The 14,968-nt window shown below is 40.0% G+C and overlaps 1 protein-coding gene across 1 annotated transcript; it reads left to right on the forward strand.

Annotated features, from left to right (window-relative positions):
• The first annotated feature begins 2,810 nt into the window (after positions 1 to 2,810).
• Positions 2,811 to 14,946, forward strand: LOC111844969 (COP9 signalosome complex subunit 2-like). The gene is made up of 14 exons (XM_023813933.2): positions 2,811 to 2,827; positions 7,662 to 7,811; positions 9,406 to 9,519; positions 9,646 to 9,723; positions 9,835 to 9,960; positions 10,578 to 10,667; positions 10,769 to 10,846; positions 11,592 to 11,766; positions 12,409 to 12,587; positions 12,999 to 13,051; positions 13,546 to 13,643; positions 13,758 to 13,840; positions 13,924 to 13,982; positions 14,190 to 14,946. The coding sequence occupies exons 2-14, from the start codon at positions 7,680 to 7,682 to the stop codon at positions 14,332 to 14,334; spliced, it is 1,410 nt and encodes a 469-aa protein (XP_023669701.1). The 5' UTR covers positions 2,811 to 2,827; positions 7,662 to 7,679; the 3' UTR covers positions 14,335 to 14,946.
• The last annotated feature ends 22 nt before the right edge of the window (positions 14,947 to 14,968 follow it).

The raw sequence follows: 14,968 nt of genomic DNA on the forward strand, positions 1-14,968 counted from the left end.
GTGTGTTGTGGCTTCACAAATGCTTTGCTGCATACCTCGGTTGTAACGAGTGGTTATTTCAGTCAAAGTTGCTCTTCTATCAGCTTGAATCAGTCGGCCCATTCTCCTCTGACCTCTAGCATCAACAAGGCATTTTCGCCCACAGGACTGCCGCATACTGGATGTTTTTCCCTTTGCACACCATTCTTTGTAAACCCTAGAAATGGTTGTGCGTGAAAATCCCAGTAACTGAGCAGATTGTGAAATACTCAGACCGGCCCGTCTGGCACCAACAACCATGCCACGCTCAAAATTGCTTAAATCACCTTTCTTTCCCATTCTGACATTCAGTTTGGAGTTCAGGAGATTGTCTTGACCAGGACCACACCCCTAAATGCATTGAGGCAACTGCCATGTGATTGGTTGATTAGATAATTGCATTAATGAGAAATTGAACAGGTGTTCCTAATAATCCTTTAGATGAGTGTATATAGCAGTATTTATTGCAAAAAAATTTCAACTATCCCAATGTTCATTTTTTCCAATATTGTGCAGCCCTAGGTAGACTGGGGGTTTCTATCGCAGATACTGTCTTCAGATACAGTAGATGCACGATTGAGAGGGGTAACATTGACCTTTAATGCTGAAACACAAACTGTCGGTTGCATTCCTAAAAGATGGACCACGCACGGCATTTTCATTGTTATTCATTTATTAATTACTCGGATCTTTATATGTAATATGTATATAAACAATATATAATCTTCCCAATCAGATCATTGCTAATTGTAGTGTTACTAATAATGTCATTATGCCTGAGCTTGATCTGTAATATATATAGTTGCATACAAATAGCCTCAGGTTCATTTTCTAATATCCTCTTCAGTGACTGTATTACAGCAGAAATGAAACAGGAGAGCAGTATAAGCAGTAGCCTGGACTGGAGAAACCTCTGAGACACCATGATTGAAACAGTGTATACAGACAGCCTGACATCAAGTCCATACTTAAGTGTTTATGCAGAATTATTGGCCACACCATTCTCAGGTTAATCTGACATTACTACTGTTTGTCCGCCGAATTTAATTGAGCACAGTTCCAGAAACATCTGATTGCTGTTATTATTTTTGGATGGCTCCTTTTGTTCATGCCTTCCTGAAACCACTGAAAAGTGGCTGGAATTTACGTTTATTTGCCAGAACCTTTTTTTGGGACACAGATTGTTTCTTTGTTTAGGATTTTCATTTAAACTGCCTTGGTGTTTAAAAAATCTAAAGAATACTTTTTTAAAATAAAGATTTTACATAAAAGTATATGTCTGACAGCTACCTATACTCTGATTAACTGCATGTTTTTTGTCTGTGCTTAAAGGATTTGGACTAAGGTGAAGTTGGGTGGCCTTTGCATGTTAAGATTGTATGTTTTTCTTTGTTTCAAAAGGAGCGGAAAAAACAGTTTTATCTGGCTTTAACCAATGAGGGGGAAAAACAGACCTCACTGAAGCAGGACCACCAGGCTTCACCACTGAAGTTGTACATCTGGAATTAACAGAGGCATTGACCAGAGCTTTTCACTGTGGCTCACAGTGGCCAGTGAGAAATTTGACTGATAGTGGCGGCTTTGGTCTAGAATGCAGCAAGCTTTAGGGTTATGCTCTAGGTGCCATGGGGCCGTCTGAACAAGGTGATGAGGAAAATCTGAAAACTCAGAAATCACACCAGGAAAAATGAAGAAGAATACCGTCAAGCGTCAAATAGCTGATGTCCACCTCTTTTGCACTAACAGGCCTTCGGAGCAGCGACTTTAAAAAGCGGGAAGATGTTTAAATCAAATAGGAGAGGATTAGCCATGATCCAACTCGGCACGAAGGCTCAAACCCAGCTGATGTCAGAGTGATGGTGCATGGAAGGGATGGGGCATCACACTTCACTGTCGTCCTCTGTGGCACGGGCTCCAAGAGGACAGCTTATTGTCATAGAGTATAGTGTTGCTGGGACATCCTTATAAATCATACATCTGATGCTGTATTGTGATTTCTTATAAATGGCCAAAGGAAGTTTTCCATTGAGACTCAGTTATCCAGTCATTTGCCCTCAAAGCACATAATTGAAAAAGGAAGAAAGAAAAATGATCATATAATAGAAATTTTAGCTTGAAATATTCTGTTGTTATTTTAGATAATTAAAGTAAATTGGATATTATGCTAGATAGGACATTACTTTATGAAAAAACAGAGCTGGAGAATTTCATGTTGGCTGAGAAATCCCACAGCGAAACTATTATTGGTCTTAGTGAGGTGTTTATTGGGGGGGTTATGAAACGGCGGTCAATTAAATGAAGTTTATTATAATGCGCATTTAATTCTAATGGCATATAAAACAAAATTTAGCAGAGAAAATATAAATATAAGAATGGTAATTGGCGAGTTTTTAAGCAGCCATTGTGGCACAAAACGCTCCCAATAGGGATTTTAATGTTTGTAAAACTCATAACGGTGGAAATGTGGCTTTGCATAGAAGTGACTAAAATACCAGTTGGTTTGAATGCAGGGTGCAGCCTTTGCCACAAAAGATCTTATCGATGGACCTCTCATTTGGCCAAGTCAGTAGTAGTGCCTTGACATGACTTTGTGTCTATGCCTTTCACATGACTGGTTTGTCCTTTCGCGGTGTACCGCGGCCCACACTCTCCCGGAGCTACGGACCCACCTCCCACTGTGGAACTTGCACCTCGCCCTTTCCCCTGTTAGCTGGCCCACCATCAGTCATCACCTGCACTCTGCTTTCGGGAACCTGCATAAATCAGGCCTTTTTAAACAGTAACATGCAAAGGGTGGCAAGGATCCTGGGTGGGTATTGGTGATGCATCACACCTCCTGGGTTGGGGGGTTGGGAGGCAAAATGTGAGCCCTGTATCTGAATGCTGTGATGGGCTTGGGCTGAGAGGTGGGGGCCTCTTTACCCTGGGTGGGGGGCCGTTCTGACTTCATTAGGCGGCAGCAATGAAACATCTGGAGTGGAGAACAACAGTGTAGTCACAGGTCAAGGTAACAGCTGCTCTGGGTAGCGTCACCGTGCCTCCCCCCCCCCCCCCACCATGCGCAGCCCCCCACAAGCACAGGCTACCCATGGACTGCCAGTTTGCATGCTTGTTTGCGTGCGAGCCTGCAGCGATGCGTGCATGCCGCGTGAGAAGCGCAGAAATTTGTGCGTAAAAAAAATTTATGTTGTAAAAGGGAAAAAAAGAAGTGGGGAGCGCCAAAAGTGAAATGTTTAGTCACGCATCGTTTATGGGCTGAGGTAAGAGCACAGTCCGGCTCTGCACATATGACCCCGAGCCATTTCTGGCGCGGCGCTGTAGTAAGTCAGCAGTCTTGTGTGAGCACTTAATTGAAAAACAAATTTAGAGATACATAAAATCAAGTAACATGCTGTGAAATGCACACAGAACCTCGTTTGCCAAATGCCATGCTGGAAACATCTAAAATGTTCTGGTAATGTTTAAATAACTGTCAAAAACAAGATTAGTTTAACTGTATTACGGTCATTAGGTTCCGCATAAAACAGTTTTTGGCAAAGAAAAATTAAACGGCAGATAAAGCCATGTGTATAAATTTCTGACAAGGGAATAATATTAATATGCAAAGTTTTTTATAATGAATCACAAAATAACTTCTGACAACACAACTTGAAAGGATAGCCCCGTAATGTTTATGAGTTCTGACGCAGAGCAATCGGGACTTCAAAGATGCATTGAGCCTTGCTAGAAGAGAGCAGAGAGGCATCGGGGTTAGTTATGCTAATACAAGCAAGAGACAAACTCCAAATGCAGGGAAATACAGGATGATTACCCTGAGCTGATAGCTTTACTGTGTGATTATATGCCCCGACATTGAGAAAACAGTCGTTTTCCCATGTCTCCAATTTATTAATGACATTGTCATAATACAGCTTTATCTTCCAGATGGGTTCCGTTTGTCTGATTAGACAGATTTATGAGTACTCCAGTGTTAAAGACGGAACTGAAATTATTGCTCCCCTCCAAAAAATAAATGCAGGCATTCCGCAGCCACTTTTCTGGTCTTTGTGTTGACAGGTGGTGATGAACTGGAATCGAAAAGCAAAATTACAGCGTAATCAGGATCAATCAGTAACCACCGAATGTCTTACAAGAACCGTCTGTGTGCAACAACATTGTTAATACAGAGGTCAATTTTATATAATGCATTACAAAAACTTTTTGTTGTGATTTGTGGCTATTAAAAGCTTTGCAGAATGTTTAGAATTCCAAACGAATTAATATTAATGCATGACAATATGTATTTCCCAAACTAACATGAAGTTTAGACGGTCTAGTTTCAGAATGAAACTTAAAGACTAGCATGGTGGCATGGACGTCAGTGTTTACTCCAGGGTACAGCTCCTTGTGTCTGTTCCTCATTTCCGCTGAGCGGGTCCCGCATCGTGCACGGGGCTCCGTGGCTCGCGTGTGTGCGTGCAGTTGGTGCTCTTATGGCTGCCCTCGAGCGATACAGGCAGAGAGAGAAGGAGATAAATGGGGCTTCTGCAGCGTGTCGGCATTGAGGGGCTCGACGGGATTGAGTTGACAGGAAGCTTTCAAACAGCACCGCTGCAGGAGCGGTCAGGTCCGAGCGATCTGGTGATGAAAACAGCACCGTTAATGGGGACGTGACCGAAAAAATATGTCCATTTGGCTTTGCGCTGATAGATGACAGCGGCCCCATTGCGGTTACGCTATGAAAACAGGATACGCTCTCGTTATACACTACGATCTGAACATGATTCCAAATTTCATTCATTTTATTTATTTAGGCTATGCAGGCGGCACGGTGGCTCAGAGAGTTGTTGCCTCACACCTCCGGATTTGTGGCTTTGACTCTAGACCCAGCTCTGTGTGTGCAAGTTCTCCTTCGGGAATGTTTTTTTCCTCCTGGATACTTTGGTTTATTTGCATCATTAAATTCCGTGATGTCCAGGGGAATCAGTGACCTAATTTACCCCGCATATATATGCGTACTGTATTGGACTCATGTACTCTAAGCGTTCACGATGCAAAGGGTCGCTGCTGAGAACATAATTATACGGATAGCAGTTTAAAACAGTGATTGTGATTAGCTTACCCCTTCTCTTACATACATATAACGTTACACAAACAAACACATATTTAAGTACTCGGATGGATGACCCCCCCCCCCCTCCTTGAAATAAAAGCAGGTGCCTTGTCTGAGAACAAATTTCTTAGCAATTAAGTTGTTCACCACAAATCTAAAATTTCCACCAATTGAATCATGTTTCTAAATTGATGGCAATAAAACGGAAATATAGCAGGCAAACTTATTAAAACATATAAAAAGAAACTGAAAGAGTACATCTATAAGCTGAACCAGACCCTACAGGGTTAAATCTGATTTGGGCTCTTAGCGTTGTAAGAAACGTGTACTAGTTTCTTAGAAATAAATTGTTTGTGCCAAAATATGCTCCAGTTGCATTCCAAAAGAATGACTTACAGGGTAAAACTGATATAACTAGACTATCCCGCTGGACCCTGTCAGAAATTAAATTCATATTCCTAATGCGATAGGGAAAAGCTGTTGCTATAAAATCAGCTTTATGGTATCGAACAAACACGTATGTGTAAAGGAAAAATTCACTCCTTTTAAATACGTTATACAATGGCAGGTAAACTGAAATTAACAAGTGGAAAATTTATTTAAACAGTTACAAGGTTTATATGTTGAAACAAACGCTTAACGATAAACACTTGTAAACTATGTAGGCCTATTATTACATTTTATACGTTTGATTTAACAGACCTATTACTATGCATCAATTAGCTCTACAAGAAATATGACTAGAAATAGTTTACATATAGCACACGTATTTCACAAAAGACCTGCCTTCCCCTTTAAAGATTGTTTATCTGAGTAATATTGTTATAATGCATTCCCCTTTAAAGATTGTTTATCGATATTGTTTTACAGAACAGTAATGTAATGGTGTAAGAGCGCCACCTAACGGTTAGTGATATTGTCGATTGCAAAACAACAGGTGCTTTTCAAGATCCAAGACTCTGTCCTTTCTTTCATACTGGTGTTTGGCAGAAGTGAAAAAACATTCTTATTGGTCAAGGTGCTGTACGAGGTGACATACATTAAATGTACTGGTAATCCCTTTTTATCATGAAGTTTACATACACAGTAGGGTTTGATTCCCGGTGTTCTGACGAGTTGAGCTACCTATCGAGACGTGCTATCGAGCCTTTCTGCGCATACATTATTGCATTAACTGCCGGGGGGACATGATCCAGGGCTATAAGATTCTAACAGGTTTGGATGCTGTTCAACCGAATAGTTACTTCAGCATTAGTTCAAATACAAGAACTCGTGGCCATAGGTGGAAATTAGCGGGAGAACATTTCAAACTGGATTTAAGGAAGCACTTCTTTACACAGCGTGTAGTCAGAGTATGGAATGGTCTTCCTGGTAACGTAGTGCAAGCTGAATCATTGGGTTCCTTTAAATCAGAGCTAGATAAGATTTTAACAACTCTGAGCTATTAGTTAAGTTCTCCCCAAGCGAGCTCGATGGGCCGAATGGCCTCCTCTCGTTTGTATAGTTCTTATGTTCTTATATTTGAACCGTTTATAAATCGCCGAACTGTTACAATTTAAATGTAATTTTAAAGAAATAGACCTGATGTCATAGGCCTATATTCAGAGGTGGAAATTTCAGGTCCAGAAAGTAATAATCCAGACCGTGGTTTTGTTTCAACCAACCTGTTGAGTACTCTGTAACTGTGACTCCTTGCGCTCAACTTGTTGGTTGTAACTAAATCGTGGTCTGGATTTTTTTATTTTCTGGACCTGAAATTTCCACCGCTGTCTATGTCAGAAAAAATGCTTTATTGTGCGATTTTGTACATTGAATGTTTCCGGAGTTTGTGAATGAAATATTCTACTACGTGCTTCAGTTTGATTTAGCAAGTGAACAGGTAAACAAGATCAGCAAGATACACGTGGCTGTAGTTTTGAGCAATATCAGTTACTGTATTTTTCAGTAGGCAGAGGACCTAACGCGGATTACTACTGAGTATCCTGAGTAAACGGGTCCCAGACACGTTTCGAGAGCTTGACTTGCGGAAAAAGATAATCATCTGAAGTGTGCATCGCTTTTAAATGGAAACTAAATTAACTAATCAATAGATAGCTTTTTTTTAAAAAAAAAAAAAAACAGAACTATGATGACCTGTTAGATATAATGAAATGTATGGATTTGCATGCATAAAAAACGAAATGCCGCCCCCCCCCAGACCAAACAGTGCCGCGTAAACAAATGTCTCAATAACAAGAAAACTGCAAATTTGTCAGTTTTCATACTTAGCCATCCATCCAATTTAAATAAATTAGTACATTAGATGATATTCCAACGCAGACTTGTAACCGTCTAGCCACCTGCTTTATATTATTGTCGTGGACCACTAACTCAGGCCGGTTCGCTAATATGGATATATCGGTGTCAATGGCCATGTCCCACATAATTGTGATCGAGGCACCGATGTTTGTGACTGCTTGTGGGTTATAATAATAATAATAAAATAAAAATAAATAAATAAATAATAAAAAAATAATAAATAATAGTTGTTTGTTGTTGCGATGCAACCTAGGACAAGTATGGAAGCTGGATGGATGGACTGATGGATAAATGGCTGGATAAAAATAGTTTGCTTGGCGCAGAGGATTCTGGGAAGTGCTGGAGCAAGATGTCTGACATGGAGGATGATTTTATGTGCGACGATGAGGAGGATTATGATCTGGTAAGGAATGACTAACGTGACATTTTTCATGTTTTTTTCTCACCCTTCTTTAATGGTTTTGCTTTTTCAGAGGGTACACTTTTGCAATTTAATTGTCATGAATGTTTTATGCAAGCCGCAGTTCACTGACACTTCAGTGAAATTAAACATCCAGGGTTAACGTCCCTAAGTTGCCATGCTTTCGGGTCAGTGAGTAACTGTCATATTTTACCATAATAAGAAAACATTTACACGAGGTGTTGGACGAACAAGTCAGTGTTTCTTAGTGTAATTTACCAGTTAGTTAGCATACGCTAAATACGGCTTGCTAACCGGAGGGGCCTTTGCCGTGATGCTGGTTTCTGTATCATTTAATTTGGAGATTTTTAAGACGTTTTACATATTGCTTACTTTTGAAGAGCGTACATTTTTTTTCTACGCTTCATAATGTATCTGTTTATGTGGCTTTTATAAGCCCACAAGTCGCTGAAAGGGGGAAAAACAGATCAGCTCTCTGGTTAGATATTTGCATTTATTTACCGGATACTTTTATCCGGAGCTAAGCGAGGAAACCCTGGGCTGAGGATAAGCCGCGTCCCGGTGACCAGCAGTAATATAATTTCTCTGCGGACCACGGGATTCGAACCTGTGACTTTACCAGGGCTGTCAACTACGGTCAGCCGGCTGGAGTGAGATTTCCTATTTAAGACAAGTCTGCGCACACATGCCCACGAATGTAACCGTTTTATTACCTTGTAAATAGTCCGTATTGTTTGAAAACTACCCCAACGCTTTCGATTCAGCTCATTTTAGGCTTGTAATGGAATAATACAGATTTGCCGTAAGATTTCTTGCGTGAGAGTCAGGATGCGTGAGAGCCGGCAGCCCTGATTCACGGGCCAAGGCGCAGATTGCCAACCCACTGAGCTGCACAGCAACCCATTTATGTGGGTTATGGTCTCTGCCCGGAATGTGCCGTAGTTTACATTTACAAGTTTAAAGTGCAGTAGGACGTCATCTCAGCCCGGCTATGCTCCAAGCCTGGAATGCTTAATGTCAGTGAAGTTCGAAAGTTTGATCTGTTAAATATTTTATCCATATGAAAACGAAAGCGCCCGTTCTTATTTACGCATTAACCTCTACCCATCTTCGAGCTTATTAATGAATGAACGAATTAACTGTATGGTTATTATGCTTAACAGTGTAACAATGAGCATTTTGCTACTCTCAGTGCCTAACAAAAAATAAACTGTATCAATAATAACAGCAGCAATACAATAAACCAGACGGATATATTTATTATCTATAATAAATTATGAGAGATACAAAATGCGGATGGTAACTGAGGTAAGTTAATGATGCAGAGAGTACCAGAAAAAAAACGGTAATTTATATGTAGGAAGTTTACAAAGCAGTGTATCCATGCAGATATTGCAGATTTGGTACATGGACAATATTGTAAGATTTTTTTTGCCGTGTTTGTGATCTCTGATGTTGCAATACAAAAAATTAATGCAAATCAGTATTTGACTTGGGGGGTCAAAAATATTTTGTGATGTGATGTTTTGGGTTATTTTTAATTTTCATCTTTTTCCTTTTTCTTCTTTTCTTGTAGGAATACTCGGAAGACAGCAATTCCGAGCCAAATGTTGACTTGGAGAACCAGTACTACAACTCCAAAGCTTTGAAAGAAGATGACCCCAAAGCAGCTCTCAGTAGCTTTCAGAAGGTGATATGTGAACCCTCTCAAACTCTTACCCGTCTAGCTGTAATTATTCTGTGCAGTTTTTCCATTGCAAGAGTCACTTCCACTGTTAAGATTATAGTAATGGAGTGACGTTTCTTCATTTTATAGGTGTTGGAGCTTGAGGGGGAGAAAGGGGAATGGGGGTTTAAAGCACTTAAACAGATGATTAAAATTAACTTCAAACTGGTAAGTGCTCAGAAATCCCAATAACATTGCTTAATTTCTCTTTTCTGAAGTTCTTGTGCGTAATATAATTATTGTTTACCTTTCTGAAGTTTGATTATCTCTCCTCTCCAGACCAACTTTCCTGAAATGATGAATCGATACAAGCAGCTGCTCACTTATATTCGGAGTGCTGTCACCCGGAATTACTCAGAGAAATCCATTAATTCCATTCTGGATTATATTTCCACATCTAAGCAGGTATGGACTGGAACTGAATGCTATAGATTGACTTGTAAATCTGCCAAAATCCTGGTGGTTTTTGAGATTTTCACTTCTCTTTTCCTTATTGTTTTCTGAATATGTGTGGACCATTTTAGTTATTTTAGTCTGATAATATGGATTTCCCAACAAACCATGTTTGCAATTGTGGGTAATAAGAAGCGGCTTAGAGGATTTGGAAAGAAGCCAAAACTGTGTGAATTAACAACGTATATATAGGAGCAATAGAAGCTTTCATGTGTGACGTATCGGTCACATCTTGCAGTGTGTGCCAGTGAAAGTCCCACTTAGCGGCCTGCAGCTTCCGCCTTTTCAGATCACTGCATAACTGTAGAATAAAATTGACTTTTACTTAGCAGCTGATTTTATTCAAGGTGATGTACAAGTGAGGGAAGCTTGGGGTCGGGGATCTGGGCAGCCAGTGTTCCCTGTTAGGCTTATTGGCTTCCCTAAGGGTCCACCAGTGATTTGATTACTTTGGTAACCATGGGGTTTCCAGTCCAGACACAGGTACTGATCCTTACTGTAACCCGGCCAGTGGGTTATGAAAATATGCTTGAAGTAATAGCACTGTAACAAGCATGGTTTATTCACAGATGGATTTATTGCAAGAGTTTTACGAAACCACTCTGGATGCATTAAAGGATGCCAAAAACGATAGACTGTGGTTCAAAACGAACACAAAGGTACACTCCCATTTTGAAAATAAACATTGAGTTTTCTTTAAATTCCTTCAAAACGGTTTTATTAAATCGCCTTTTGTTTTTCTTCCGCCCGTCTGTTTTAGCTTGGAAAACTGTACCTGGAGAGAGAGGAGTTCGGAAAACTTCAGAAGATCCTCCGACAGTTACACCAGTCATGTCAGGTAAAGTATTACAGCGTGGCTCCTGCAGGGATTTGAACCCACAACGTTCGGCTTCAGAGCCCACAATGTGCACTTTGACCCTCCCCTACCTGTCTTTTTGAAGTACGGTCCGCCCTCCGAATCCGCAGGTGCGGCATCTGCCGATTTAGCCAACCAAATTGAAAAAATAAAAATAAATTCCAGAAGTTCCAAAAAGCAAAACTGGAATTTGCCATGTGCCAAGCAGTGCACTTAATCCACGCGACTTAGGTGATATGTAAGCATCCCCCACTGTGGCCTGCGTCTGCAACGAACATGATTTTTTTTTTCTTTTCATTCTCTAAACAATACAGTATAACAATTATTTACATAGCATTTACGTTGCATTAGGTGTTATAAGTTATCTAGAGATTTAAATCTCTATATGGGAGGATGTGTGTAGATTTAATAGGTTATATGCCAGAGCTCCCCAGTTCCGGTCCTGGTGGGCCAGTCTGCGACACAGTTTGCAGGTCTCCCTGCTCCTTATTCAGCTCACCAGAAGGGAAATCTGCAAACTGTGTCACAGACTGTCCCACCAGGACCGGAACTGGGGAACCCCGTTATATGCAAATACAGCACCATTTTATATAAGGGACTTGGGCATCTGCAGATTTTGGTATCTTTAGGAGGTCCTGGAACCGATCCCCTGCGGATACCCAGGGATGACTGTTATTCTGTGGTCTGTTGCATTGCATTGAATGTACTGAACCATACTGTGGTTTAGACTGACGATGGGGAAGATGACCTGAAGAAAGGAACACAGCTTCTGGAAATTTATGCTCTTGAAATTCAAATGTACACGGCGCAGAAGAACAACAAAAAGCTGAAAGCCCTCTATGAGCAGTCCTTACACATCAAATCTGCAATCCCTCATCCCCTTATTATGGGCGTCATCAGAGGTACGGTCTCCATAAAGCCCTGTAACTTACATTGGTCATGCAAGTCATACTGAAACATTACAGCTGCTGTCATTTACTTTGATATTGTACATGTAATGTTTTAAAATTTGTGTAAGATGTATTATATAACTTAAGCATGGCTGTTTTCCAGGCTACAAATGAATAGCCCATCTCTTTGGGGTCTTAGTCTTTGTATTATAGGTTGTATTATTTTTCCACTTTGTGAGAACTCTTTTGACATTACTCACTATGTGCCCTGGAGAAAGTACAGCTTTGTACTATGAAAATTGCATTTGTTTTACCTCTGGGTGTCAATTATGCATTGTCAGTCACGGGTATGATAGGACACGGTTTGGTTACTGGCGTATTTCCTCATAAACATGACCTGCTAGTTCAGCTTTGTGAGATTTTTCCGTCTCATAGCTTTTCTGCATAAATTCCACCTCAAACCAGCAGGTGGAGCCACTGAGTTAATCTAAATGAGGGCGAGACCGTGATAGTTTGTGCTCGCACATAGTATCTTCTTAAGTGACACATGACTCCAGTGAATATTTTTTTCTTCCATGCTTATTGCTGTTGCCTTCAGCATCACAGAGATTGATGTTAACATACCACTGATATTTTTTTTCCTGCTCTCCCTAGAGTGTGGGGGTAAAATGCACCTGCGAGAGGGGGAGTTCGAAAAGGCTCATACAGACTTCTTTGAAGCTTTCAAGAACTACGATGAATCAGGGAGTCCCAGGAGAACCACCTGTCTGAAATATTTGGTTTTAGCCAACATGCTGATGAAATCAGGAATTAACCCGTTTGACTCTCAGGAGGTATGGATTCCCCTCCTTAAATTTATCTTGATCTGTGCCCCCCCCCCCCAAACACTTGTTAAGGCTTGTTATTGGTCATCCTCACAATTTGTATCCTATTAATTACGTTTTACAGTTCTGTGTGGATTTGATCTATTTTTTTTTGTGCACCCTAAAACATCATCCTTTCTTTTTTCTAAACTCCATCCAGTGCCATTCTGTTCTATTACATATTCCTCAATTCCCAAAACTGACTTAACATTACAAAGGCTTCCTGGTTAGCTGTGACAGCCTTGTGAAGCAGAGGGATAGGTTAGATCGCTCAGGATGATCTGGTTTATGGAGTGTGGGGGGAACAACATTTTGGAATGTTAAAGCTTGAAAAAAAAAAAAAAAAGCTTTTTGTTTCTTCTGTGTGTATTTTCTGTGTAGGCTAAGCCCTATAAAAATGACCCAGAGATTCTTGCAGTGACTAACCTAGTAAGGTAAGAATTTTTATTTTTTTTTAATTTTTTTTTACTTAGTATTTATCTAACGTGACATTGATAAAATATTATTCTGTAATGAAACTGAATATGGCGGAAACATCAGAGGTCCTTTTTTAATTGAATAACATTTTTGAAAATAAATATATTAGATATTATTTTAAAGAGCATTTTAAAATTCCAACTCAGCCTTTTGAAATCTGACATCTTTTTCAGTTTTGGTGTGCCTTTCTAGTTTAGTACTTAGTCATGCCAACTGAGAAATTTAAGCTCCTAAACCTTTATATCCAGTGCCAGAATTTCTGTTTTTGTCAAATGTCATTGCTTGAAAGAGAAGAGATGACAAGTATATCTTGTAATTATTTTCCTTTCATTCATTTCACACATTTGTTTTACTGCAATAAAAAGTAGGTTACAATTTAGTTTTTAGAATATGTTTTAATTTTTCAAAATGGCAGTATTTTGTGTTTTGAAAAGATTTTTTTTCCTTCAAGTGCCTATCAAAATAATGACATCACAGAGTTTGAGAAAATATTGAAGACGAATCACAGTAATATAATGGAGGATCCCTTCATAAGGGAGCACATCGAGGGTAAGTTAACACAGCCTTTCACATTTAATTTGTGCATTTCTGTTATGTCTGGAATTGGGGAGGCTGGGGTTTGATGTTGGAATTTAACATTTTAAAATGATGCCTGTCTTTCAGAGCTCTTACGCAACATCAGAACACAAGTGCTAATAAAATTAATAAAGCCTTACACAAGAATACACATCCCTTTTATTTCAAAGGTAAGTTAACTAAGTTTTCAGCTTTGTTTGCTTCTATGATCCATTGTTTTTCTTCCCTTCTCATGGTTCGTCTTTTAACCCAGGAGCTGAACATTGATGTTGCAGATGTAGAAAGTTTGCTTGTTCAGTGTATATTGGACAAGTAAGTTCCCCGCCACTGTCTGTTGAGCCAGAACCTTTATGCATCTTTGCTTGACAATGTCATTGACCAAATAGACTCCTCAGCTTTGTAGGATTTAGCTCTTCAGTTGCATGTTTCTTCTTAGGATGAATTAAAATAATGTGGGACAGTGATTCTGCTCTTATCACTTTTATTCCAAGATCTAACACGTGTTATGTTCTGTTGTAGCACGATCCATGGACGCATCGACCAAGTCAACCAGCTACTGGAATTGGATCATCAGAAAAGGGGAGGTGCACGATATTCAGCGTTAGACAAATGGACAAATCAGCTTAACACCCTCAACCAGGCCATTGTTAGCAAGCTGGCCTGAGCGACAGTGGCTGAGAAGAACGGGTCAGAGTTGCAAGGCGCCGATGCTAAACTGCAGACACCGGAAAGAGCGGTTTTGCTGTCTGCTGACATTGTCCTGCTAAGTGGAGCTTGAGAGCAATTTCTCTAATCAGCTCGTTTACGTTGGCGAATATGACTTTTCAAGACAGACAGCTTTAATGCTCATCAGAAAACCAAAACTCATTGGGATTGATGTTGTTTTGATATCAAGTCCTTTTAATTTATAATATTTAGTATAACACTTTAGACCAGTGTTTCCCAATCCGGTCCTCACAGTCCCACAGACAGTCCACGTTTTTACCGGGAGCTGGGAGTGAGCAAAAATGTGGACCAACTGTAGTCCCCTGAGGACTGGATTGGGAAACACTGCCTTAGGCTATGAAATGACTGAAAGACGAAATGTAAACCTGTTCTGAGCACTTATTTCCATGCATGAACCAGCTTAGTGGCTGTTCTCTGCAAAATGTCAGATGTCTAAGGGTTTCATGCCTGAGAATGTGGCTGTACTTAACAGGATGCTTGATGTCGTGATTACCTGGCAAATAGAGATTTCATACTACAAAATAAAGTCGGTGTGGTTTTTACATGTAAATTTCATGGAAAGAAAAATGCAA

Source organism: Paramormyrops kingsleyae, chromosome 11 (genome assembly GCF_048594095.1).
Source record: "Paramormyrops kingsleyae isolate MSU_618 chromosome 11, PKINGS_0.4, whole genome shotgun sequence".
NCBI classification, from domain to species: domain Eukaryota; kingdom Metazoa; phylum Chordata; class Actinopteri; order Osteoglossiformes; family Mormyridae; genus Paramormyrops; species Paramormyrops kingsleyae.

Bases quoted from the DNA above. Each gene is read 5' to 3' on its own strand.
- LOC111844969 (XM_023813933.2), top strand. From the start codon at position 7,680: ATGGATGGACTGATGGATAAATGGCTGGATAAAAATAGTTTGCTTGGC. The intron at 9,961-10,577 runs GTATGGACTGGA...GTTTATTCACAG, and splicing joins ATATTTCCACATCTAAGCAG to ATGGATTTATTGCAAGAGTT. The intron at 12,588-12,998 runs GTATGGATTCCC...TTTTCTGTGTAG, and splicing joins ACCCGTTTGACTCTCAGGAG to GCTAAGCCCTATAAAAATGA.